This window comes from Choloepus didactylus, chromosome 5, assembly GCF_015220235.1.
Source record: "Choloepus didactylus isolate mChoDid1 chromosome 5, mChoDid1.pri, whole genome shotgun sequence".
NCBI lineage: Eukaryota > Metazoa > Chordata > Mammalia > Pilosa > Megalonychidae > Choloepus > Choloepus didactylus.
Window position 1 is genome coordinate 87,727,190 of NC_051311.1, and position 26,690 is coordinate 87,753,879.

The 26,690-nt window shown below is 37.4% G+C and overlaps 1 protein-coding gene across 2 annotated transcripts in view; it reads left to right on the forward strand.

The window, feature by feature from the left end:
* The window catches only part of COG5 (component of oligomeric golgi complex 5), a 518,626-nt gene that overhangs the window by 463,632 nt on the left and 28,304 nt on the right, over positions 1-26,690 (forward strand). For both annotated transcript variants that reach the window (XM_037836383.1, XM_037836384.1), the window contains exons 17-18: positions 20,214-20,317; positions 26,262-26,499. In XM_037836383.1, the coding sequence (XP_037692311.1) occupies positions 20,214-20,317; positions 26,262-26,499 (342 nt within the window). The remainder of the gene's footprint in view (positions 1-20,213; positions 20,318-26,261; positions 26,500-26,690) is intronic.

Genomic DNA, 26,690 nt, shown 5'->3' on the forward strand with positions numbered 1-26,690 from the left:
CCTTGTACAAAAGATTTCTCTGTAGCATGCGATGCTGTTAGATAGCATTTTACCCACAGTGGAACTTGCAGAATTGGAGTCAGTCCTCTCAAACCCTGCCGCTGCTCTAACAACTAAGTTCATATAATATTCTAAATCCTTTGTTGTCATTGCCACGTGTTTACAACATCTTCAGGAGTAGATTCTATTTCAAGAAACCACTTTCTTTGCTTATCCATAAGAAACATTTCCTCATCCATTCAAGTTTTATCATGAGATTGCAGCAATTCAATCACCTCTTAAGACTTCATTTCTAAGTCTAGTTCTCTTGCTATTTCTACCACATCTTCAGTCACTTCCTCCACTGAATTCATCCATCAAAAAAGTCATCAGGGATCCAAGATGGCAGATTAGAAGGGACAGAGCAAAATACTCCGTGAAAAACACTAGATAAAAGAGAAAGTGTTCCAGAATAGCAGTTCCAGGGTTCCACTGGCTAGACAAGGTCCACTACATCCAGTGACTGTGAACTTGGTGAAACTGAGACGCTGCGTTCGGGATCGAGTGTTTGAGCTGGTGGGAAAATGGCGCTCGGCAACTGCAGTGGGGAAAATCCTGGGGTTGGGGTTAGTTTAAAAACTTGGAAAGTGGCTGTGGCTCTGGCAGCAAGGGCCACACAGTCAAGCATGGTGGGGAGTGCCTTCCATGCACTGGACACCCGCCTCAGTTTTTGGAGTGGGTGATAGCCTTTCACACACCCACAGCTAATTGTCCCAGAGAAGGAATGGGCCACTGCAACAAGCGGAGGACTGCGGAAGTGGGAAGTTACTACACCCCATACAGCCATCTTTTCAGTGGGCTGGGAGGCGCCCCTTCACAGCACTATGGCCAAGAGCTCCCCTTGGGAATTCTGCTCACCTGTGATGTTGCATAGTCTTCCTCCATGGAGGCCCACAGAGTGCACAGAGGCGGGGTCCTGCATGGAAGGGCCAATAGACCTACACCCATCCCAGGGACTTGTAGGCCCATGGCAGAGAGGGACTGTGGGGAATCTGAGCTGAAGGGTTAGACTCATACAATAGCCCCAGGGTATTACAGTCAAAGCCCCAGGAATGGCTGGGAGTTCTGGGTCTTAAAGCTGACTTCTCTGCCTAACTGCACAGGGCACACGCCCCATCCTCAGGGCTGGCGGTCCCAACTGCACATGGAAAATTGGTGCACTGATTGGACCTCCACAAGATATAGACCCCCACTCGCTGGATAGATGAAGTTGGGGAGAACTGGCTTGAGGGTAATAGGTGGCCGGGGGGCACCATCTGCTGGTAGGTCAGGGAAAGTGCACTCCACCAAGCTATAGCTCTGTCAAATTATTGATAATTGTTCAAATAAACCTGAATATCCTAAAAGAACCTTATCAAGATAAGCAAATACCAAGAGGCCAAAAACAACAGAAAATTTTAAAGCATATGAAGAAACCAGAAGATCTGGATAACCCAAATGCCCAAATCAAAAAACCAGAGGAGACACAGAACTTGGAATAATTAATCAAACGGGTAATCACAAACAACAAGATCATGGCTCAAGATATAAAGGACATCAAGAAGACCCTAAAAGAGCATAAAGAAGAATTTGCAAGAGTAAATAAAAAAATAGATGAGCTTATGGAAGTAAAAGAAACTGTTGATCAAAGTAAAAAGATCCTGGAAACACATAGTAGCAGATTAAATGAACTCGAAGAATGAGTAAGCAAACTGGAAGAAAATGTTTTGGAGAGTGAAAGTACAAAAGAATGGATGTAGAAAAAAATCAGAAAATTTGAAATGGACCTCAGGGGTATGATGGGCAACATGAAGCACACAAATATAAGAATCATTGGTGTTACAGAAAGGGAAGAGAAGGGTAAAGGACTAGGAAGAGTATTCAAAGACATTGGGGAAAACTTCCCAACCCTTCTAAACAACATAAATATGCAATTCATAGATGCCCGATGAACTGCAAACAGAATAAATCCAAATGAACACACTCTGAGACATATCCTAATCAGATTGTCAAATGCGAAGAGAAGGAGCAAGTTCTGAAAACAGCAAGAGAGAAGCAATTTACCACATACAAGGGAAACAACATAACACTAAGTAGTGACTACTTAGCGGCCACCTTGGAGACGAGAAGGCAGTGGTATGACATATTTAAAATTCTGACAGAGAAAAATTACCAACCAAGAATTCTTTATCCAGCAAAGCTCTTCTTAAAATTTGAGGGAGAACTTAAACTCTTCACAAACAAATGCTGAGAGAATTTACAAACAAGAGACCTGCCCTACAAGAGATACTAAAGGGAGCCCTACTGTCAGAGAAAAAAAGAAAGGAGAGAGAGGTATGGAGAAGAGTTCAGAACTAAAGAGTTTTAGTAAAGGTACATTAAAGGAAATAGAGAGAAAAAAATATATCTGACAAATAAAAACCAAAGGATATGATGGCTGATTCAGGAAATGCCTTCACAGGAGTAACATTGAATGTGAATGGATTAAATTCCTCAATTAAAAGATATAGAGTGGCAGAATGGATTAAAAAATATGAACCATCAATATGTTGCTTACAAGAGACTCATCTTAGAACCAGAGACACAAAGAAATTGAAAGTGAAAGGATGGAAAAAATATTCCATGCAAGCTACAGTCAAAGAAAGCAGGAGTAGCAATACTAATCTCAGATAAAATAGACTTTAAATGCAAGGATGCTATAAGAGACAAGGAAAGTCACTATATACTAACAAAAGGGACAATTCAACAAGAAGAAATAACAATCATAAATGTCTATGCACCCAATCAAGGTGCAACAAAGTATATGAGACAAACATTGACAAAACAGAAGGAAGCAATAGATGTTTCCAAAATAATTGTGGGAGACTTCAATACATCACTCTCTCTCCTATAGATAGATCAACCAGACAGAGGACCAATATGGAAATTGAAAACCTAGACAATGTGATAAATGAATTTAACTTAACAGACATATCATCAAGTTACGTATTCTTCTCTAGTGCTCATGGAACTTTCTCCAGAATAGATCATATGCTGGACCATAAAACAAGTCTCAATAAATTTACAAAGATTGAAATTTTTCAAAGCACATTCTCTGATCACAGTGGAATACAATTAAGAGTCAATAACCATCAAAGATTTAGAACATTCACAAATATCTGGAGGTTAAACAGCACACTCCTAAACAATTAGTGGGTTAAAGAAGAAATAGCAAGAGAAATTGCTAAGTATCCAGAGATGAATGAAAACGAGAGCACAACATATCAGAACTTATGGAATGCAGAGAAGGTGGTATTGAGGGGGAAATTTATAGCTCTAAATGCATACATTAGAAAGGAAGAAAGAGCTGAAATCAAAGAACTAGTGGAAGAACTGAAGAAGCTAGAAAATGAACAGCATGACTAGTCCTAAACCAAGTAGAAGAAAAGAAATACCAAGGATTAAAGCAGAAGTAAATGACCTAGAGAACAAAAAAAAAAAAAAAAAAAAGAGAGAGAATAAATAAAACCAAAAGTTGGTTCTTTGAGAAAATCAAAAAGAGGGAAAACCCAAATAACAAAATAATAAATGAAAGAGGCAACATTACTGCAGATCCCAAAGAAATTAAAAAAAAAAATTATGAGGATATTATGAACAACTGTACAACAACAAACTATATAATGTAGAGGAATTGGACAATTTCCTGGAAACACATGAACAAACTAGACTGACCAGAGAAGAAATAGAAGACCTCAACCAACAATCATAAGCAAAGAGATCCAATCAGTCATCAAAAAGCTTCCCATAAATAAATGCCCAGGGCCAGATGGCTTCATGGGGGAGTTTTACCAGACTTTCCAAAAAGAACTGACACCAATCTTACTTAAACTCTTTCAGAACATTTAAGAAAATGGAACACTACCTAACTCATTTTATGAAGCTAACATCACTCTAATTCCAAAACCAGGTAAAGATGCTACAAAAAAGGAAAACTACAGGCCAATCTCCCTCATGAATATAGATGCAAAAATTCTCAACAAAATACTTGCAAATTGAATCCAAAGACACATTAAAAAAATCATACACCATGGCCAAGTGGGGTTCATTCCAGGCATGCAAGGGTGATTCAACATAAGAAAATCAATCAGTGAAATACAACACATTAACAAGTACAAAAGGAAAAATCAAATGATCATCTCAATGGATGCTGAAAAAGCATTCAAAAAAATCCAGCATCCTTTTTTGATAAAAACACTTCAAAAGGTAGGAATTGAAGGGAACTTTCTCATTACGATAAAGGGCATATATGAAAAACCCACAGCCAGCATAATACTCAGTGGCGAGAGACTGAAAGCCTTCCCTCAGATCGGGAACGAGACAAGGATGCCCACTGTCACCACCATTATTTAACATTGTGCTGGAAGTGCTAGCCAGAGCAGTCCGGCAAGACAAAGAAATAAAAGGCATCCAAATTGGAAAGGAAGAAGTAAAAGTGTCATTATTTGCAGATGAAATGATCTTATATCTGGAAAACCCTGAGAAATTGATGACACAGCTACTTGAGCTAATAAGCAAATTTAGCAAGTAGTGGGATACAAGATTAATGCACATGTCAGTAATGTTCCTATATACCAGAAATGACCTACCTGAAGAGACACTCAAGAAAAAGATACCATTCTCAATAGCAACTAAAAAATTCAAGTACCTAGGAATAAACTTAACCAAAGATGTAAAAGACCTATACATAGAAAACTACACAACTTTACTAAAGGAAATAGAAGGGAACTGAAAAGATGGAAAAATATTCCATGTTCATGGATAGGAAGGCTAAATGTTGTTAAGATGTCAACTCTACCCAAACTAATCTACAGATTCAATGCAGTTTCAATCCAATTTCCAACAACCTACTTTGCAGACTTGGAAAAGCTAGTCATTGAATTTATTTGGAAAGGAAAGATGCCCCAAATTGCTAAAAACGTTCTTAAAAACAAACAAACAAACAAACAAAAAAAATGAAGCAAGAGGACATACACTCTATGACTTTGAAGCTTTTTATAAAGCGACAGTAGTCAAAACAGCATGGTATTGGCACAAAGATAGACATATTGATCAATGGAATCAAATTGAGAATTCGGAGATAGACCCCCAGATCTACTGTCGACTGATCTTTGATAAGGCCTCCAAAACCACTGAACTGGGACATAGCAGTCTATTCAACAAATGGGGCTGGGAGAGCTGGATGTCCATATCCAAAAGAATGAAAGAGGACCCCTTCTTCACACCCTACACAAAAATTAACTCAAAATGGATGAAAGATCTCAATGTAAGAGACAGTACCATAAAACTCCTAGAAGATAATGTAGGGAAACCTCTTTAAGACCTTCTGTTAGGAGGTCACTTCTTAGACCTTACACCCAAAGCACAAGCAACAAAAGAAGAAATAGATAAATGGGAACTCCTCAAGCTTAAAAGCTTCTGTACCTCAAAGGAATTTGTCAAAAAGGTGAAGAGGCAGCCAACTCAATGGGAAAAAAATATTTGGAAACCATGTATCTGACGAAAGACTGATACTTTGCATACATAAAGAAATCCTACAACTAAATGACAATAGTACAGACAGTCCAATTATAAATGGGCAAAAGATATGAAAAGACAGTTCTCTGAAGAGGAAATACAAATGGCCAAAAAACACATGAAAAAAAATGTTCATCTTCGCTAGCTGTTAGGGAGATGCAAATTAAGACCACAATGTGATATCTCACACTGATTAGATTGGCTGCCATCAAACAAACAGGAAAGTACAAATGCTGGAGAGGATGTGGAGAAATTAGAACTCTTATTCATTGCTGGTGGGACTGTATAACAGTATAGCCATTCTGGAATACAGTCTGTCACTTCCTTAGTAGACTGTATATAGAGTTACCCTTCAATCCAGCAATTTCACTTCTTGGTATATACCCGGAAGATCTGAAAGCAGTGACACAAACAGATATCAGCTCACCAGTGTTCATAGCAGCATGATTCACAGTTGCCAAGAGATACAGACAATCCAGATGTCTTTCAACAGTTGAGTGGATAAACAAAATGTGGTATAACACAATGGAATACTACACAGCAGTAAGAAGGAACAAGGTCATGAAACATGAGAACATGGATGAATCTTGAAGACATAATGCAGAGTGAAATAAGCCAGGCACAAAAAGAGAGATATTGTATGTTACCACTAATGTGAACTCTGTGAAAAATGTAAAATAAATGGTTTATATTGTAGAATGTAGGGGACCTAGCGATAGCGCAAAGTGAAGGGGGAATGATAATCTAATAAGAACAGATAAGTTATGGGGGGTAAAAATGTTATGGAATGCTCAGGAATGACTGGTTTGCTAATTTTTGGGGGGTATGGTAGGAAGAAGTTGACAGAAATGTAGTTATTTTAGGTTATTTGTTTTTCTTATTCCTTTGTTAGGTTATAGTTGATTTTCTTGGGGTATGGTGGGAACATATTGGAAGCAATGTAGTTACTTTAGGTTATTTGTTTTTCTTATTCCTTTGTTCAGTTATGGTTTATTAATTTTCTTGGGTATGGTAAGAACATGTTGGAAGCAATGTAGTTATATTAGGTTATTTGTTTTCTCTTATTCCTTTGTTTTGGTTTTGTTTGAAATGGTGTTTAATTGTTTTTTTTAATTTTTTGATAAAGTTAAAAAAATAAATAACATCTGTATAAAAACTAAATAAAATAAAATGCCATATAAAAAAAGTCATCAATGAGGATTGGAATCTACTTCTCCCAAACTCCTGTTAATGTTAATATTTTGACTTCCTCCCATGAGTGACACATGTTCTTAATGGCATCTAGAAGGGTGAATCCTTTCCAGATGGATTTCAATTGACTTTGCCAAGATCCATCAGAGAAATCATTATCTATGGCAGCTATAGCTTTATGAAATGTATTTCTTCAATAATAAGACTGGAGAGTCTAAATGACCTTGGTCTATGGGCTGCAGAATAGCAGACATGAAAAGAACATTCATCTTGTGCAACTCCATCAGAACTTTTGGGATACCAAGTGCATTGCCAATGAGCAGTAATATTTTGAAAGGAGTCTTTTTTTCTGAGCAGTGGGTCTCAACAGGGGGCTTCAAATATTCAATAAACTGTTTGTTGTAAACAGATGTGCTGTCACCCAGTCTTTGTTGTTTCATTTATAGAGCACAGGCATAGTAGATTTAGCATAATTCTTAAGGACCTTAGGATTTTTTGGATTGATAAATGAGCATTGGCTTCAGCCTAAATTCGTCGGTTGTGTTAGCCCCTAACAGAGAATCACTCTGTCCTTTGAAGGTTTGAAGCCAGACATTGATTTCTCCAGCTAGATAGCATCTTCTTCCAATATAAGGCTGTTTTATCTGCATTGAAAATCTGCTGTTTAGTGTAGCTACCTTCATCAGTGATCTTAGCTAGATCTTACTGCAGCTTCTACATCAGCACTTGCTGCTTCACCTTGTACTTTTATGTTATAGAGAAGGTTTCTTTCTTTAAGCCTCATGAACCACCCTCTGCTATCTTCATACTTTTCTTCTGCAGCTTCCTCACCTCTCAGCCTTTATAGAATTGAAGAGAGTTAGGGACTTGATCTGGAATAAGCTTTGGCTTAAGGGAATGTTGTGGCTGGTTTGATCTTCTATGTAGACCACTGAAACCTAATCCATATCAGCAATAAGGCTATTTTGCTTTCTTATTCAGGTGTTCATGGAGTAGCACTTTGAATTTTCTTTAAGAACTTTTCCTTTTCATTCACACCTTGGCTCACTGATTGGCTGAAGAGGCCTGCTTTCAGCCTATCTCGATTTTTAACATGCCTTCAACATAACTAAGTATAATCATTTCTAGCTATTGATTTAAAGTGAGAGATGTATGGCTCTTCCTTTGAACACTTAGAGGCCATTTTTAGGGTTATTAATTAGCCTAATTTCAATATTGTTGTGCTACAGTAAGAACATACTCAACATTTATTGATTAAATTTGTTGTCTTATATGGTTTGTGGCACCCCAAACAATTACAATAGTAATATCAAATATCACTGATCACATAACACCATAACATATATAATAATAATGAAAAAGTTTGAAGTGTTGTGAGAATTACCAAAATGTGACACAAAGACACAAAGTGAGCACATGCTGTTGGAAAAAATGGTGCCAGTAGATGTGCTTGATGCAGAGTTCCCACAAACCTTCAATTTGTAAAAAAAATGCAATCTCTGTGAAGCACAGTAAAGCAAAGCACAATAAAATGAGTTATGTATGTATTTTTCTTTATATCACTGAGGTCCTTGCCTGATAATTCTGGGGTCTGGGTCATCTCATGGTTGGCATCTGTTGATTATCTTTTCCCTTGAATTGGTAACATTCCTCAGCTCTTTGTATATCTAATAATTTTGTCTAGAATATATGTATTCTAGAATATAAACATTATGGATGTTATATTGAGTAGACTTTGTATATAGTTTATATTATTCCCAACAGTGTTTGATGAATTAACTTTATTAGATTCAAATCGTAGACTTTCATACTGCAGCCACCATGCCTTAGATTTCAGTTCAGTTCTTTAAACCTTAGTAGCAAGCCACATTTTGTTTGCTCCACACATGCATGGTTGTTAAGTCAGCTGAAAACTAGTGCTGAGTTTAAACGTAGAATTAGACATTCTTCTTCTTCAGCTCTCTCCTTTCTAAGGATCTCTTCTCACTCTCTAGCAGACCTGGTTTACCCAGGAGTCCTTCCCAACTCTAACCTGACAGTAGGTCTTTTTTCTTTCCCAGAAGTTTAGTCACTGCCAGGTGTTGCTACTTTTAGAGAAAAGCCATAGAAAATTGAAAACCCACCCTGTTCTGGTTGCTTGCTCTAGGTTTCTACACCCCTCTAAAACTTGCTTTTTTTAAAAAAAAAAATTATTAGAGCCCTCCAGCTGGTTTTTATTTTTCATTTATTTGGTTTTTTGTTTTTGGCATTTTTTTCCAGTTGTTTGTGGGAGGATCTGTAGTTGAACACTCACTCCTTCATACCAGAATTAGAAAGCCTGCACTTCCTTCTTGAAATCTTCCCTCTGTATTTCTGTCATACTCTTAAGTGTCTTCCTACTTCTCTACCCAGTGGCATAAAGTAACCCAAAGCCCTTTGGTTTCAGGTATACCTAGAAAATCCCGGCACTTTCTTGCTCACATACGGCTTTGAACAGTCTCCTTAACTTGTTTTTGTGTACTGGGTCAGTTGTAACAAGGTACCACAAAGTGAATGGCTTAATAGAACAGAAGCATATGTCTCACATTTGGGGGACTAGTAGTCTGAAATTAAGGTGTTGGTAGGGCCATGTGTCCTCAGAATTCTGCAGAGTTCTGTGGTGGCTTGCCAGCAGTCCTTGGACTAACTCAATCTCTGCTCCATCACATTGTTGTCTTATCTCTGTCTCTGCTAAAGCTGCTGGAATGCTATATACCAGAAATGGACTGGCTTTTACAATGGAGATTTATTAGCTTGCAACTTTATAGTTCTAAGGCCATGAAAATGTCTGAATTAAGGCATCAACAGGAGTATGAAAGGCCTCTGGCATCTGGGGTTCCTCTGTCACACCAGCAGGCACATGGTTGGCGTCTGCTGATCCTTCTCTCCTTTACATTGCTTTCAGCTCCTGTTTCCAGTGGCTTTCTCTCTAAGGATCTGTGGATTCTCTCTTAGCATCCCGGGGCAGTTCTCTCTAAGCTTTCTCCAAATGTCTCTGCCTTTTGTATCCTCATAAAGGACTCTAGTAAAGGATTAAGACTCACTTTAAATGGGCGGGGTCACATCTCAATTGAAACAACCTAATCAAAAGGTCCCACCCACAATAGGTCTACACCCACTGGAATGGATTAAAAGAACATGGCCTTTCCTGGGGTACATAAAGGCTCTAAACTACCATAATCTCCTACTGACAGTTTCCAGATTTCCTCTCCTTATATAGACACTTGTCATATTGGATTAGGACTCACCCTAATCCAGTTTGGCCTCATCTTAACTAATAACATCTTCAAAGATCCTATTTCCAATAGAATCTCATTGATAGGACCAGGGTTAGTAATTGAACATACATCTTTGGAAGACACAATTCAATCCATAGTAACTTAAGTTTCCCAATCTGTAAATTACTTTAGAGTCCCTATCTATAAATTAGAGATTGTAATAATTCTTGAGGAAGGAATAATTGAGTCCTGATTTGAATTATTGTATATAAAGCACAAAGCACAAAACTTAGCCTATTGTGGGTCTCAATAAATGTTATTACCCCTCTTAATTCTTCTGGCTCTTGTTTAGCATGCCCTTAAAATGGCATTTTGTCTTCATATTCAACACACAATTCTTTGGAATCTCATTGACTCTTTTGGTTTCATCTCCTATCTTAAAAGTCAGAATTATTCTTCATAGCAGAATTATTCACAATAGTCAAGAAGTAAAAACAACCCAAGTATCCATCAACAGATGAATGGATAAACAAAATGTAGCAAATACATACAGTGGAATAATATTCAGCCATATAAAGGTATGAACTTCTATCCATAATACATATGGATGAACCTTAAAACATTATCCTAAGTGAAATAAGCCAGACGTAAAAAGACAAATGTTATCTGATTCCTTTTAGGTGAAATATGTTGAATAGAGAAATTCAGAGACTGAAAGTAGGTAGGAAGTTACTAAGGGCTGCAGAGATGGGGGTGGAGTAGAAATGAAGGGTTATTGTTTGAGGTGATGAGAAACTTTTGAAAATAGATGGTGTTGATGTTTGCCAGCATTATTAATTAATTAATGCCACTGAATTATACACTTAAAAATGGTAAAAATGGCAAATGCTATATCATATATATTTTACTATAATAAGAAAAGTGGGCTGAAAAAGTCGACGACTACCAAATCTAGTAAAAATGTCTCCCAGGAATTGCAAATTTAAATATCTTGGTACCTATGAAATCACCCATGTGGATTTCCCATAGGTGCTTCAAATTCGTATCCAAAACTGAACTCATCATCACCCCCTCCTCCCTCTATACCCCAATTAACCTGCTGCTGCCTCTGCATTTATGAGTTCAATTAAAAAAAGCACCTGATCATTAAAGAAAAAACTCTTAAGTATATCCTTAAATCTGTCCACTCCGTGACACCCAAATCTGTTTACCAAGTCCTGCTGTTCTCCTTTCAAAGTATCTACAATCTGTCTCCTCTCTTTTGCTGCTGCCTCCGATTTGGTTCAGGCATTCATCATTTTGCACATGTACTACTACTGTGGCCTCCCAATTGATTCCCCAATCTTTAGTCTAACTTACCTAGTCTGATATCCAACATGATTTTTCCTTTATTGAAAATCATATTTTTAATTGTAGAGTATAACATATACACATAGAAGTGATAACTTTCCAAGTACTATTTAACAAGTAGTTGGAGAGCAAATTTCAAAGAATATTAGAAGTTACAGTTCCACAGTTTATGACCTTTTTATGAAATGTATATACAAAATGTAGTATTTTTCAAAGTTTGATTTAACGAGTAGATAAATAGGAAATTCCCAAAGTTGTTATGAGTTATAGTACCATGGTTTCAGTTATTTCCTTATTTTGAAATATAAAACATATATAAAAATGTGTAGCTTTCAAATTACAATTTAACAAGTAGCTATAGAACAAATTTCAAAGGATGCTATGGGTTACAGTTCCACCATTTCAGTTCTTTCCTTCTAGCTATTCTAATACCCTAGCAACTAAGAAAAAGAAAATTATATCAAGATTCAATATTCATACTCCTTTGTTAAATTCCATCTTGTCTGTTGCTACCCCTTCCTCTAGCTTAATCACTTTCCTGATCTTCAGGGATGTCTAGGCAGTAACCACCCTAACCTGAACATGTTGAAAGGGGTGTCAACTTTATGAGCAAAGGGGACACATCTAGTTGATGTTCTTGAAGAGCCTATTGTCTCTGGGTTTGGGGACTTAGGTGGCATAGGAACACGCTGAAGGATTTAAATTTCTGAAGAATAAACTTAGTGAGTGAAACTTTTATAGAGACTCAGATAAAGATCCAGGTATTCTTTAGGGTTTTCGGGACTGCTGTTGACTTGGGATTATCATATTGTGGTCATTTGACATATCTAGGTGAATTGCATAGGAGTAACCTCCAGGACAGCCTCTTTACTCTATTTAAATTCTCTTAGCCACTGAAACCTAATTTTGTTGCCTTTCTTTTCCCACTTTGGGTCAAAAAGGCATTCTCAATCCCTTGATGCCAGGGTGAGGCTCATTCCCAGAATCCATGTCCCGTGTCACCAGGAAGGTTCATTCATCTTGGAGGTCCTGTCCCACGTCAGTGGGAAGGTGATGAATTTATTTGCAGAGTTAGGCTTAGAGAGAGGAAGTCCACATTTGAGCAACAAAAGAGGTTTTCTGGAGATGACTCCTAGGCATAATTATAGGTGGGCTTAGCCTCCCCTTTACAACCATAAGTTTCCCCCGAGCACGCCTCAATATCGAGGGCTTAACTTATAAAGCAGGGGATTCCTAAATTCACATGGCATATGTCATGTCCATGATAATTCATCCATATCTCACATTATCATCACTTGGTCGTACAATGCTCGTCACTCTCCATTTTAAACAATTCTCATGACCCAAAACATCTTGTAGCTCTTGTCAGACCTTAATTATTTGCCTCTAGTATTTATGTACTAGTATGGTATTCCTATTAAATTATAGTCCCTAGTATGCAATATGTAGATTTTTTCCATATACCCTTCTGTTGTCAACTCTCTGTGCTAGTGTCATACCTTAGACGTATATCGTGCAATCACTTATCTATATTTGTGGTGCTGATGTGTGGGAACTTGCCTTTAAACAATCCCTTTCAAACCTATTCACTTTCAATACAGCACTGATACTTATAATCCCATTAACAAACAATCATTACCCCTATCTATTACCATACCTTTGAATTCACCATCATTAACATATCTGATTATCATTCCCCTTCATTAGCTACTGCCTGTCACTAGATCCCCAATATTCTATATTATAAGACATTGATTTTATGTTGTTCAGATAGTTCACAGAAGTAGTAACATACAATATCTCTCCTTTTGTGTCTGACTTATTTCACTCAGAATTGTATGTTCAAGGTTCATCATTGTTGCCATATGTTTCAGGACCTTGTTGCTTCTTACTGCTGCATAGTATTCTATAGTATATACCACATTTTGTTTATCCACATTTGTTTATCCTTTTGTTGAAGGACAGTTGGATTGTTTCCATCTCTTGGCAATTGTGAGCAATGCTGCTGTGAGCAATGGTGTACAAATGTCTGTTCATGTCACTGCTTTCAAATCTTCTTGATATATATATACCAAGAAGTGGAATTGCAGGATCATAGGGTAATTCAATATCCAATTTTCTGAGAGACTGCCAAACTGTTTTCTAGAGAGGCTGAACCATTATACAGTCCCACCAGCAATGAATAAAAGTTCCAATTTCTCCACATCCTCTCCAGCATTTGTAGTTTCCTGTTTGTTTGATGGCAGCCATTCTTATTGGTATAAGATGATATCTAATTGTGGTCTTGATTTGCATCTCCCTAATAGCTAGTGAAGATGAACATGTTTTCATGTGTTTTTTAGCCATTTGTATTTCTTCTTCAGAGAAATGTCTTTTGGTATCTTTTGCCCATTTTATAATTGGGCTGTTTGTACTATTGTCGTTGAGTTGTAGGATTTCTTTGTGTACACAAGATACCAGTCTCTTATCAGATACATGGTTTCCAAATATTTTCTCCCATTGAATTGGCTGTCTCTTCACCTTTTTGACAAATTTCTTTGAGGTACACAAGCTTTTAATTTTGAGGAGTTCTCATTTATCTGTTTTTTCTTTTGTTGCTTGTGCTTTGGGTATAAGGTCTAAGAAGTGACCTCCTAATAGAAGGTCTTGAAGATGTTTCTCTACATTATGTTCTAGGAGTTTTATAGTACCTTCTCTTATATTGAGGTCTTTGATCCACTTTGAGTTAATTTTTGTATAGGGTGTGACATAGGGGTCCTCTTTCATTCTTTTTCTTATGGCTGTCCAGTTCTCACAACCCCATTTGTTGAAGAGACTGTTCTGTCCTGGTTCAGTAGATTTGGGGGCCTTGTCAAAAATCAGTTGACTGCATATCTGGGGCTCTATTTCTGAACTCTCAACTTGATTCCATTGATCAGTATGTCTATCTGTATGCCAATACCATGCTGTTTTGACCACTGTGGCTTTATAGTAGGCTTCAAAGTCTGGAAGTGTAAGTCCTCCCAATTTGTTCTTCTTTTTTAGGCTGCTTTTGGCAATTCGAGGCCCCTTTCCCTTCCAAATAAATTTAATAACTGCTTTTCTAAGTCTGCAAAGTAGGTTGTTGTAATTTTGATTGGAATTGCATTGAATCTGTAGATCAGTTTGGGTGAAGTTGACATCTTAACAATGTTTAGGCTTCCTGTCCATGAGCATGGACTATTTTTCCACCTATTTAGCTCCTTTTTTATTTCTTTTAGTAATATTTTATAATTTTCTTTGTAGAGGTCTGTTACGTCCTTGGTTAAGTTTATTCCTATGTACTTGATTTTTTTAGTTGCTATTGTGAATGGAATATTTTTTTTTTTTTTTTTTGATTGCCTATTCAGTTAGGTCATTACTGGCCTATGTGCGTTAATCTTATATCCCACCACTCTGCTAAATTTGTTCATTAGCTCAAGTAGCTTTGTGGTCAAATTCTCAGGATTTTTCCAATATGAGAGCATATCATATGCAAATAATAACAGTTTTACTTCTTCATTTCCAATTTGGATACCTTTTATATCTTTGTCTTGGCAAATTGCTCTGGCTAGCACTTCTAGCACAATGTTGAATAATAGAGGTGACAGTAGGCATCCTTGTCTCATTCCCATTCTTAGGGGGAAGGCTTTCAGCCTCTCACCATTGAGTACTATGCAGGCTGTGGGTTTTTCATATATGCCCGTTATCATATTGAGGAAGTTTCCTTCAATTCCTACCTTTTGAAATGTTTTTATCAAAAAGGGATGTTGAATTTTGTCAAATGCTTTTTCAGCATCTATCAAAATGATCACTTGATTTTTCCCTTTTGATTTGTTAATGTGTTGAATTACATTAAATGATTTTCTTATGTTTAACCACCCTTGCATGCTAGGAATGAATCCCCCTTGGTCATGTTGTATAATTCTTTTAATATGCCTTTGTATTTGATTTACAAATATTTTCTTTAGTATTTTTGTGTCTATATTCATTAGGGAGATTGGCCTATAGTTTTCCTTTTTGGTAGTATCTTTATCTGGTTTTGTTATTAGAGTGATACTAGCTTCATAAAACAAGTTAGGTAATGTACCTTTTTCTTCTATTTTTTGAAAGAGTTTGAGCAGGAATGTTGTCAATTCTTTTTGGAAAGTTTGGTAAAATTCCCCTGTGAAGCCATCTGGCCCTGGGCTTTTCTTTGTAGGTAGATTTTTGATGACTCATTGGATCTCTTTGCTTGTGATTGGTTTGTTGAGGTCTTCTCTTTCTTCTTGGGTCAGTCTAGGTTGTTCATGTGTTTCCAGGAAATTGTCCTTTTCCTCTAAATTGTCTAGCTTGTTGGCATACAGTTGTTCATAGTATCCTCTTATGATTTTTTTAAATTTCTTTGGGATCTGTAGTAATTATCCTCTTCTCATTTCTGATTCCGTTTATTTGGATTGTGTCTCTTTTTGATTTTATCAGTCTAGCTAAGGGTCTGTCAATCTTGTTGATCTTCTCAAAGAACCAATTTTTGGTTTTATTTATTCTCTCTATTGTTTGTGTGTGTGTGTGTGTGTGTGTGTGTGTGTGTGTGTGTGTGTGTGTGTGTGTGGTTTTTTTTGTTGTTGTTGTTCTCCGGCTCATTTATTTCTGCTTTAATCTTTGATACTTCTTTTTGTCTGCTTGCTTTAGGTTTAGTTTGCTAATCATTCTCTAGCATCTTCAGTTGTTCAGTTAGGACTTTAGTTTTAGCTCTTTCTTGCTTTTTGATATATGCAATTAGAGCTATGAATTTCCCTCTCAGCACTGCCTTTGCTGCAACTCACAGGTTTTGATATGTTGTATTCTCATTTTCATTTGTCTCTTGTTTAGGAGTCTGTTGTTTAATCTCCATGTATTTGTGAAAGATCTGATTCTTTGGTGGTTGTTGATTTCTAGTTGCATTCCATTGTGGTCGTAGAATGTGCTTTGAATAATTTCAATCTTTGTAAATTTATTTAGATTTGTTTTGTGCCCCAGCATATGATCTATCCTTGAAAACATTCTGTGGACTCTAGAAAAGAATGTATATCCTTGTACTTTGGGATGTAACGATCTATATATGTCTGTTAAGTCTAATTAATTTATCATGTCGTTTAGGTTCTCAGTTTCCTTACTGGTCCTCTGTCTAGTTGCTCTGTCTATAAAGAGTGGTATATTAGAGTCTCCCACTGTTACTGTAGATTTGTCTGTTACTCCCTTCAGTTTAGCCATTGTTTGTTTCATGTATCTTGGAGCTCCTTGATTGGGTGCATAAACATTTATAATTGTTTTTTCTTCTTGGTGAATTATCCCTTGTGTTAATATATAGTGTCCTTCTTTGTCTCTTGTGACATCTTTGCATTTAACGTCTATTTTGTCCAATATTAGTACAGCTACCCCAGCTTTCTTTGGATTGCAGTTGTGTAGAATATTGCTCTCCATCCTTTCACTCTTTGTTTTGCAGGGTCTAAGATGAGTCTCTTGTAAACAGCATATTGATGGGTCATATTTTTAATCCTTTCTACCAGTCTGCATATTTTAACTGGAGAGTTTAATCCATTCACATTCAAAGTCATTATCCTTTGGTTTTTTGTTGTTAGATCTGTTTTACCCTCTCTCTTTTTTCCTTTTAAGTTACCTTTACTAATAACTCTTCAGTTCTGTGCTCTTCTCCAGACTTCTTTCTCCTTTTTTTCTCAGCTGGTAGAGCTCCCTTTTGTGTCTCTTACAGGGCCAGTCTCTTGTTAACAAATTTTCTCAGTGTTTGTTTGTCTGTGAAAATTTTAAGCTCCCCCTCAATTTTGAAGGAGATCTTAAATATGTCATATCACTGCCTTCTCACCTTCATGGTTCCCTCTGAGTAGTCAATACTTAATCACTTCTCGCTGCTTTCAGTAGTTTCTCCTTCTCTTCAGCATTTGACAATATAATTAGTGTATGTCTCAGAGTAGGTTTATTTGGATTTATTCTATTTGGAGTTCATTGGACATCCTTGATTTGCATATTGATGTCATTTAGAAGGTTTGGGAAGTTTCCCTCAACTATATCTTGAAACACTCTTCCTAGCCCTTTACCCTTCACTTCTTCTGGAACACCAATGATTCTTATTTTTGTTTGCTTCATGTTGTCCATCATTTTTCTGAGATCCATTTCAAATTTTTCGATTTTTCTCATGTGTTCTTTTGCATGCTTACATTCATTTACTGTGTCCTCATGTTCACTTATCCTTTCTTCTGCCTCTTCAAATCTGCTATTGTGTGTCTCTAGTATAATTTTAATTTGAGCCACAGTGTCTTTTGTTTCCATAAGGTCTGCTATTTTTTTTATTTACTCTTTAAAATTCTTCTTTATGCTCTTATAGCGTCTTCTTGATTTCCTTTATGTCTTTAGCCATCTTGTTGAAGATGTTTTGGAGATTTGTTTGTACTTCTTTAATTAATTGCTCCAAATTTTGTGTCTCTTGTGGCTTTTTACTTTGTTTGGCTTGTCCATATCTTCTAGATCCTTCAAGTGCTTTGTAGTTTTCTGTTGGCTTTGGCATTTCTTGTCTTAATAGGGTTATTTTGGGAAGTGCAGAATTATTTGAGCATTTATATGTAATTGGTTTTCTGGAGTGCAGTTTCCCAATCCTACCAGAAGGTGGCACTTGAGGGACAGCTTGCTGGAGTCCAGTTTCCCTAACCTACCAGCAGGTGGTACTATCAAGTAAGTCTTCCCCTAACTTCCCCTGTGTGGCTGGCGGAGTACAAACTGGTGGGGAACCAGTCAGTGCACAGGATCTCTGGGTGCATTGGGAAATGCCTGTCCTGGGGCTGTGATTCAGGCTCTGAGCAGGCAGGCAGGGAGTCTGATCAGGTGCACTCTGCAGATAGAACGTGGGCCCTGCTTGCCCACTCCCTCCCTGCCACATGCTCGTGAGTCTCTGGAGTGTAGGAGGGGCTCCTGATCGCCAATATAGTACCTCTCCCTTCCCCACTTTTCGCTTTTGCACCCCCCAGACTTCTGTGTGGGAGAGCAAACGCTGCCCGCCAGGTTCCCTCAGGGGAGCTCCCCTCTGTCTGACTCTGGAGGATCAACCCCCCAGCAAACTGTAAAGGTAGGTGTACAGATGTGGAGAGCCAGTGCTCACTCCCTTGCCTGGTGGTGGTTTTCTTGCTGCCAGCCGGAAGCTGTATGAAAGGAACACACTCACCCATCCCTCCAGCTGCCATCTCTCCTTCTTTTTTGTCAGTGTCCCCTCCACATACTCTGGGGGACCCTCTATGGCTGGTCATGCCCTGAAACTGTGGTCCCTGGTATCCTCCAGCCCCTTTCTAGTTACTTTCATGAAGGAGAAGACCGTTGCGCTTCACCTACTCTGCCATCTTCCCCAAGGTCCACAATCTCCTTAATTGAAATCTTTAACCACATTTTTTAGTGGCTTAAAACCCATCATTGGTTTCCCAGTGCCTTCAGGATATATTCTCAACTTCCAAGAAGCCTACGTAGAGTACATCTGTCCTCCACATAGGCAGGCCCCTTACAGTCCATCTGTGTTGAATACTTAGAGTTCCCGAAGTGCATCTGCTTTCCAAGCTACTTTGCCTGCTAACAGTATGCACTCCCAGCCAGCCCCATCTTTCTTCAGCTGGCTCTTACCAGTTTGTCTTTTGAAATTAAGGTATATAATACCTTTGGTTTTTCAGATTCTCTTGGTTAGAGATCCTTCTCATGATCCAACAGCACACTGTTAGAGCATTTATCCTACTATATTATAACTTTCTACCTGCTTCCACTAGACTGTGGGCTCCTTGAGGGCAAATGTGTGCATATACACACTCTCACTGCTGTATGAGGTGTGTTTATTTTTTACTAGGGAATAAAGGCTAGAGGTGTGACATTTGGAATTTAATGAATAATGGTCCTATTTAATCTTTTCTCTTTGATTTTGATCATTTGTTTATATGAGCCAAAACCATCTATCTTCATTCTATGTAAGCATTATTGAGGCATATATAATACACTTAGAGCCTCAGTTTAGAGTGTGTACTAAAGCCCAGTTAATATTTTCACCCTAAAAACCTATAACTAAGGCCTAGGGCCTTATATAAACTAACAAATATTTGTACCTCACTGTAGAAAAAGGTTTCTCAACCTCAGCACTATTGAGGTACTAGGCTGGGTAATTTTTTGTTTTGGGGGACTGTACTGTACATTATAGGTAGGATGTTTATAGCATACCTGGTCTCTACCTGCTTGGACCCTGGTTGCAGCCTCCTATTCCCTAAGTTATGACGATCAAAAATGTCTCCAAACATTGTAAAATGTCCCCTGGGGGACAATCAGAAATTGCTCCCAGTTGAGAATCATTGCTGTAGAACTCTAAATAGATACTTAATTCATGAAATGTGTAACTCTTACACCATGTAAGAATCACCCGTGTGTTTGTTGTATTCACTCTGGTTTAAAGCATGTGGTATTCTTCCAATTTTCAAAGAAGAGCTTTTGCACTTGCCTCACTCTTTTAAGAAAACTAAAACAATATGTTTATTTTATCTTTACTTCATAACTGCTACTAACGCCGCTTTTCATGAATATCTTCCCTTTTCCCAGGGGCTCATTTGACCACTAAATCTTTTGAAAAAATGAGAGGAATAAGGAGTTGAAAATTTTCAGTTCCATGCTCCACATATTTGAAGCTTTAAAAATCATTGCTAACTGTGGTTAGGGAAAGAAGGGGACTTCTATTGAGTTGTTATTGTTAAAAATTGTGTATAGTTTGAAGTTGATATAAAGTGACAACTTTTAGTCAAAATGCTTCTCATTTCTCAGAAACCTTTGTGTTGGTTTTCTTTGATTTTCCTTCCCCTTCTTATTTCTTCTTTTCAGACAGTCCATGGTCTTATGGGAAATGCTGTGCAACCCTTACTGACTTCAGTGGGAGATGCTATCGAGGCCATAATCATCACTATGCATCAAGAGGATTTTTCTGGGTAATAACTTTTTTTTTTTTAACTGTTGAGTTTTTTTTTAATTCAATTTTATTGAGATATATTTACATATCATGCAGTCATGCAAACTGTACAATCAGTTGTTCACCATACCATCATGTAGTTGTACATTCGTTACCCCAATCTGTTTTTTGTACATTTTCCTTGTACCAGAAAAAGTGAAAATAAGAATAAAAAATAAAAGTAAAGAACACCCAAAACATCCCCCCACCCTATTTTTCATTTAGTTTTTTGTCCCCGTTTTTCTACTCATCCATCCATACACTGGATAAAGGGAGTGTGATTCACAAGGTTTTCACAATCACACTGTCACCTCTTGTAAGCTACTTTGCTATACAATCGTCTTCAAGAGTCAAGGCTACTGGGTTGCAGTTTGATAGTTTCAGGTATTTACTTCTAGCTATTCTAATGCATTAAAACCTAAAAAGGATTATCCATATAGTGCATAAGAATGCCCACCAGAGTGACCTCTCGACTCCATTTGGAATCTTTCAGCCACTGAAACTTTATTTCGTTTCGTTTTGTATCCCCCTTTTGGTCAAGAAGATGTTCTCAATCCCATGATGTCAAGTCAGATTTATCCCCTGGAGTCTATCCCACGTTGCCAGGGAGATTTATACCCCTGGGAGTCAGTTCCCACATAGTGGGGAGGGCAGTGAGTTCACCTGCTAAGTTGGCTTAGCTAGACAGAGAAGGCCACATCTGAGCAACAAAGGGGTACTCGGGGAGACTCTTAGGCACAATTATAAGCAGGTTTAGCCTCTCCTTTGCAGTGACAAGCTTCATAAGGGCAAGTCCCATGATAGAGGGCTCAGCATACCAAACCTCCAGTCCTCAATGTTTGTGAGAACATCAGCAACAATCCAGGTGAGGAAGCCCAACACCTCTGCATTTCCCCCTAGCTCCTCAGGGAGACCCTGCATGTATATTTTTATTCTCTGTCCAAATTACTTTGGGATGTGTCACTATTTCACACTAACCTATGCAAACCTACCAGGTCTGACTTCCTATTAAAAGTTCCATGTAATTGTGGTATTTGAACGAACTGTACGAGTTAAATTGTTTAGGAAATATAGATCTTGCACCAACTAAACATCTCTTCCCTTGGTCTCATGTGGAATTTGGAGTTTTAAAATGCAGTCACTATTATCTTTTACCCTTTGGCCTGATTTGCCCTAGTCCTAACCACATCTTCTTTAGTCATATCTCTAGTTGAAGTCTGGATTCTTTTTCAGCTTTTTTAACAGTTGCTATATATGCTAATAATGACATTCATATCTGCCGAGTTCTAGCTCTGAGTTTCAGGTGTCACACAGATACCCAAAGTTCCAGGGATTGATCAGGTTATACACAAAGGTATCAGCATCTTGGAATCTGGAGATAGCCATTATAATTCAGGAATAGATGTGACTGCAGTAAGAGCTTACAATCTAGGGACCGTTACAATAGGTGTTCCCCTGATAAGCTATGCCTGGGTAGTAACCTTTAATCAACAGTTTTACAAACTTTTATTTTGCCTTTGTTTTTCATTCCTACCTTCACCTTTGCTCTCTGAGCCCCTTAACATCAAGGTACAGTTCCTCTTGTGATGGTGTTGCCCTCTAACCAATCATTACTTAATCCATTGTGAGTGCCATTAGTAGATCAAAAATTTTCAATTCTTGTTTTTGTCATTTTTTACCTCTCATTGAAACATACTGCTTCAGTTTGCTAAAATATACCAGAATGCAATATACCAGACATGGGTTGGCTTTTAAAATGGGGATTTATTAAGTTACAAGTTACAATTCTAAGGCTGTGAAAATGTCCAAATTAAGGCATCAACAAGAGGATACTTTCTCTGAGGAAAGGCTTCTGGCATCCAGGGTTCCTCTGTCACGTGGGAAGGCACATGGCAACACCTGCTTTTCCTTCTTTCTTGGGCACTGGTTTCAAAATGGCTCACTCAGTTTCTGTGGGTCCTTCTTGCTTCTCCTAGGGTGCCTGTGGGTCCTCTCTTAGCTGCTCCTTGGCAACCTTTGGATTTTATCTATTAGCTTCTCTCCTGGTTCTGATTTCAATGGCTGTCTCCAAAATTTCTCTCCAAAATGTCTTTTGTGCTCTCTGAGTTTCATCTTCTTTTATCCTCTCATAGAGGGCTCTAGCAAGGGGATTAAGACTTACCTTGAATGGGCTGGGTTACATCTCCATGGAAACAACATAATCAAAAGGCCCAACCCACAATAGGACTGCACCCACAAGACAGGATTTAAAGAACAGTCTTTTCGTGGGTACGTAACAGCTCCAAACCAGCACACATAGCATCATTAAAGTCTAAGGACCCAGTCACCTTGGCATTTCAGAATGTCTGGCAGCTTGTACCATCTTTGCTTTCCAGCCTTAACTTTTTCCTTACTTCTTAAAAATGCCCTGTCATTTAGCCTCTTTGTTATCCCCTGACATAGGTATGGTATTCACTGTATAAACATCATACATCTGCCATTGTGCTTGTCCAAATCCAGCTCTGGCTTTGAGGGTAAGCTCCTACCGCCCGCTCCGAGACTGATTTTCCTTCTCAGAGTTTCTGTGGCAATCTAATCTGGTCATAGCATACCTAGCCAAAAACACTCTGATATTCTGTAGCTGTTTCATACATGTATTGCTTATTCATATCATATGTATCTTGAGAATAGAAATCATAGTTCCTGACCCAATTTTTATTGAAACCTTTTTAAATAGAGTAAAATGGTTTTGGTTTAGTGTATTAGAAAACTATTTGTGGAGAATTTGGAATAGTTATGTGCACATGCTTACAGTGATTTTTTTAAGTTAACTACACTATAGCTCAGCATTTCAAATATTAATGTGTAGAGATATGTAGTTTTATATTCCTAGGACCATGATTAGGTACTATTTTTGAACTAACCTGTTTTTTTAAAATATTCATGTCATTTGAAAGAATATCTACTTTATTAATTTCCAGCCACTAGTTTACCTGTTTGTAGAAAAATTGATCATGTGATTATTTCGCTGTCCTTTAGTTTTCCAATTCATTTATCATTTCATTTACATAATGCTATTTGAAGGGTCAAAAAGGCAGTATATGGAGCGCAGAAGAATAAAGTGAATTCTACAAAAAATGTATATTTGGACTGCAATAGGAAATAGGAATGTATAACAGCTGTTTACATATTTGGGAGGAAACAATTTTGTTCAAAAGTGATCTGAGATGTCTCAAGTAGACCAATCATGAATGCTTCTGAAAAGGGGGCAAAAAAGAGGTAATTTTTGAAGGCTTATCCTCTATTAAGAGTGGTCATATACTTGAATCACTATATTGGTGGCAGCTATTAGTGCCTACAGATAACACATTGAACATTAACAGCTGAAAGTTGGTTTCCCAAACAGGTACACTTTCCCCAGTTTGTTTAATACCAGTAGCCAAATTGGTTTTTTAACTGATAGGTTGCTGTAAATAGGAAGCTTTATTTTAAGGTGCATAACATTGTCCTTATTGTTTTCCCCAAATGGCTTTTGATGGCTCCATTTCATCTCCGTATATATACAGAAACCATTTGAGATTCTGCTGATAAGTCATTCTCTGTACATGGCAGTGTAGGGACATGGAGCACTGTTGCTTTATGCTGCATTTAAAACGTTCTTCTCATGGCAGTAATTTTTCCCATTTCTAGAGCCTTGTTGTTGGTAATTCTGTCATATTATTTCATATAACTATGGCTTATGTGAAATACAAAGTGAAGTTGGATTAAACTATTCATGAAGTAGAAATCACCTTATCACCTTTACAGTAGGGCCAGCCCCCAGTGGGCGGGGTGGGGGTAGGGTCACACTTGGAAAAATATTAGTGAACACTTGCACCTTCAGGTCCTCCATAGTTTTTCTGGGTAAAAGGAATAAATCAGGCTTATCTTCTAGGCTAACCTTAAATGTAATATTTAGTATGGCTACAGAATCCCCTGCTGTATAAAAATTAATCCTCCATACATTTTCCTGGTATTTAAAATGTATTTAAGAGGAACACTGTGTTTCTTTCCGAATTAGAGAAAGCTTAAGACGTAAATGTCTGATTGACATAGTATATTGATTGAAACCCATTCATTGAGTGTAGAAAGACTCATGTCAGATTACAGGTTTTGAATGGGGAGGGGCACATTAAAAGCAGGAGGACCCTAGATCCTTCAAGTGACGATGAATACCACTGAGGAGTGGGGGAGGACACACAAAAAATAGACTGGCGATATGAAGATGAACACCTACCACTTCTCAGTTGTGCATGGGGTTTGTCCTTTACGTTCCATTATTATAGACAAGGTGTCATTAAAAAGACCCATAGTTTCTGCACAGCTTCTATTGCACTTTATCAGTTGAAAACCTCTTTCTAAATGTTTTGACATAATTAGTAAATTCAGCTTTAGCAATTGCTTAAGTTATTTTCTAGTAATTTTAAATCAAGTTTCTACTTCTCGCTGCGAGTTAATACATATTTCAAAATTTTGTCTAATTCATCATTTTTTTTTTACTTATATTGGCACATGCTTATGGAAATTATTTTAGTATGTTGTTTTCTAGTCGTTAAGGAAATTGTTTCTGCCTACCAGATTAAAATCCTTGAGACAGTCATTCAGAGTAACACCAGGATGACAATTGTGCTTTTGAAAAAGCATAAGAAGATGTAAAAGAGAGTGATACCAGTTTTTTTGCAATATAGCACTTTGGACTGATAAAACCTTAATAAAATTAGACCATACAGTGGTCTAATTGGGAAAACTCAACCCCACTTGAAGACTGCCATCACTTACCAAGTCTCTCCCTGTATTCTCCTGTGCAACAGCACTGCCTTCTGTGATACCACCAACAGAAATATTCTACTCTGCACCCCTCCTTGACTTTTCTCTTAATAGGACATGCTTTCTTACGTTTGACAAAATCTCCTGAGAAAGCCTCATTTCTCTGTTTCCTTCTGCTTGTGGTAGTGGAGGACATCTGGTTAGCATCTTAGGTGTAATAACCATTGCTATACTTGAAAATAAAAATTAAGTTAACCTGATTGTCTTGTGCCAAGCATTTTAGTCTCATCTGTTGTTCTTCTCTAGACCATCACCAGTTTCTTCATCATTCTCAGAATATAAAAACACTTAACTTACTTTTAAAACAAGATTTAGCATTATCTAGCCAGTAATCTCATCTGATTAGCTCATTACTATCAGGTGATATCTAATTTTGGTATCGGTCTCCTTTCCTATAAATATTTCACATTCTTTTAATCTTTTATTTAAAGAACAGTTTTAAACATTTATAAATTATAAATAGTATTTCGTGGAGCATCAGCTGGCATTATCTGTTGATCAAAATTAAGGCCTTTCCAAAACTCATTATCTGGAGGAAAAAATTATATACCATGTGTATTGTTACATAACTAATTCCACAGTCAGAGTTCTGCTATTGGAGTGACCAGATTAAATAGCACGAGAGTAGGATACTTTTTGCCACGAATTTGTTTGGGGCAGACAGCATTTTCTGCCATTGCAAATTGTAAAATGCTATTTCGGGATTCATTATGATGTATTGACTTACCAGGCAAAACATAACAGTGGATTGAGACTTGTGAGACTGGGAGACACCTTGAGGGGTTTGTAGTGTATGGATTTGAATCAAGCAAAATTGTCTATCTTATTGATAATAATCTGTAGGCAAATGGATTCTAAAATTATTTCAGTAATCCTCCTAGCATCTGAAACAGTCTTTACAATATAATTTAAACATTATTTTATGCTCTTTAACTCTTAGCAAAAATAAACAATTGCCTTTTATATCATTAAGGGCAAAAAATTGTACAAGATTGAAATAGAAGTCAGAAGAGGGGGAAAATCTAACAGTGCAGTTTAGTGCATTGGTGCTGAACATGGGTGTTGTTTTTCTTTTGCAGGTCATTATCCAACTTAGGAAAGCCTGAAGTGCCTTGTTCTCTGTACATGAAAGAGCTACAAGGTTTCATCGCTAGAGTTATGAGTGACTACTTTAAACACTTTGAATGCTTAGATTTTGTCTTTGAAAACACTGAAGCTATTGCCCAAAGAGCAATTGAACTTTTTATCCGCAATGCCAGTCTCATAAGACCCCTTGGTGAAGGTGGAAAAATGCGGCTTGCTGCTGATTTTGCACAGGTAAATTGATGCATAGCTACAAAGGAAAATATGTTCTTGCTTCAATATTATTAAGTGAAAGAGTAAATATTCTTCAGTGTTTTAGGGAGTTGCAACATGAAGAAAAGTAAGCTCATTTAAATCTAATTGGTTAAAAAAAAAAGTTTAATACTTTCTTACCAGTTTGGGGTTTTTTTCTTTTGTATTTAATA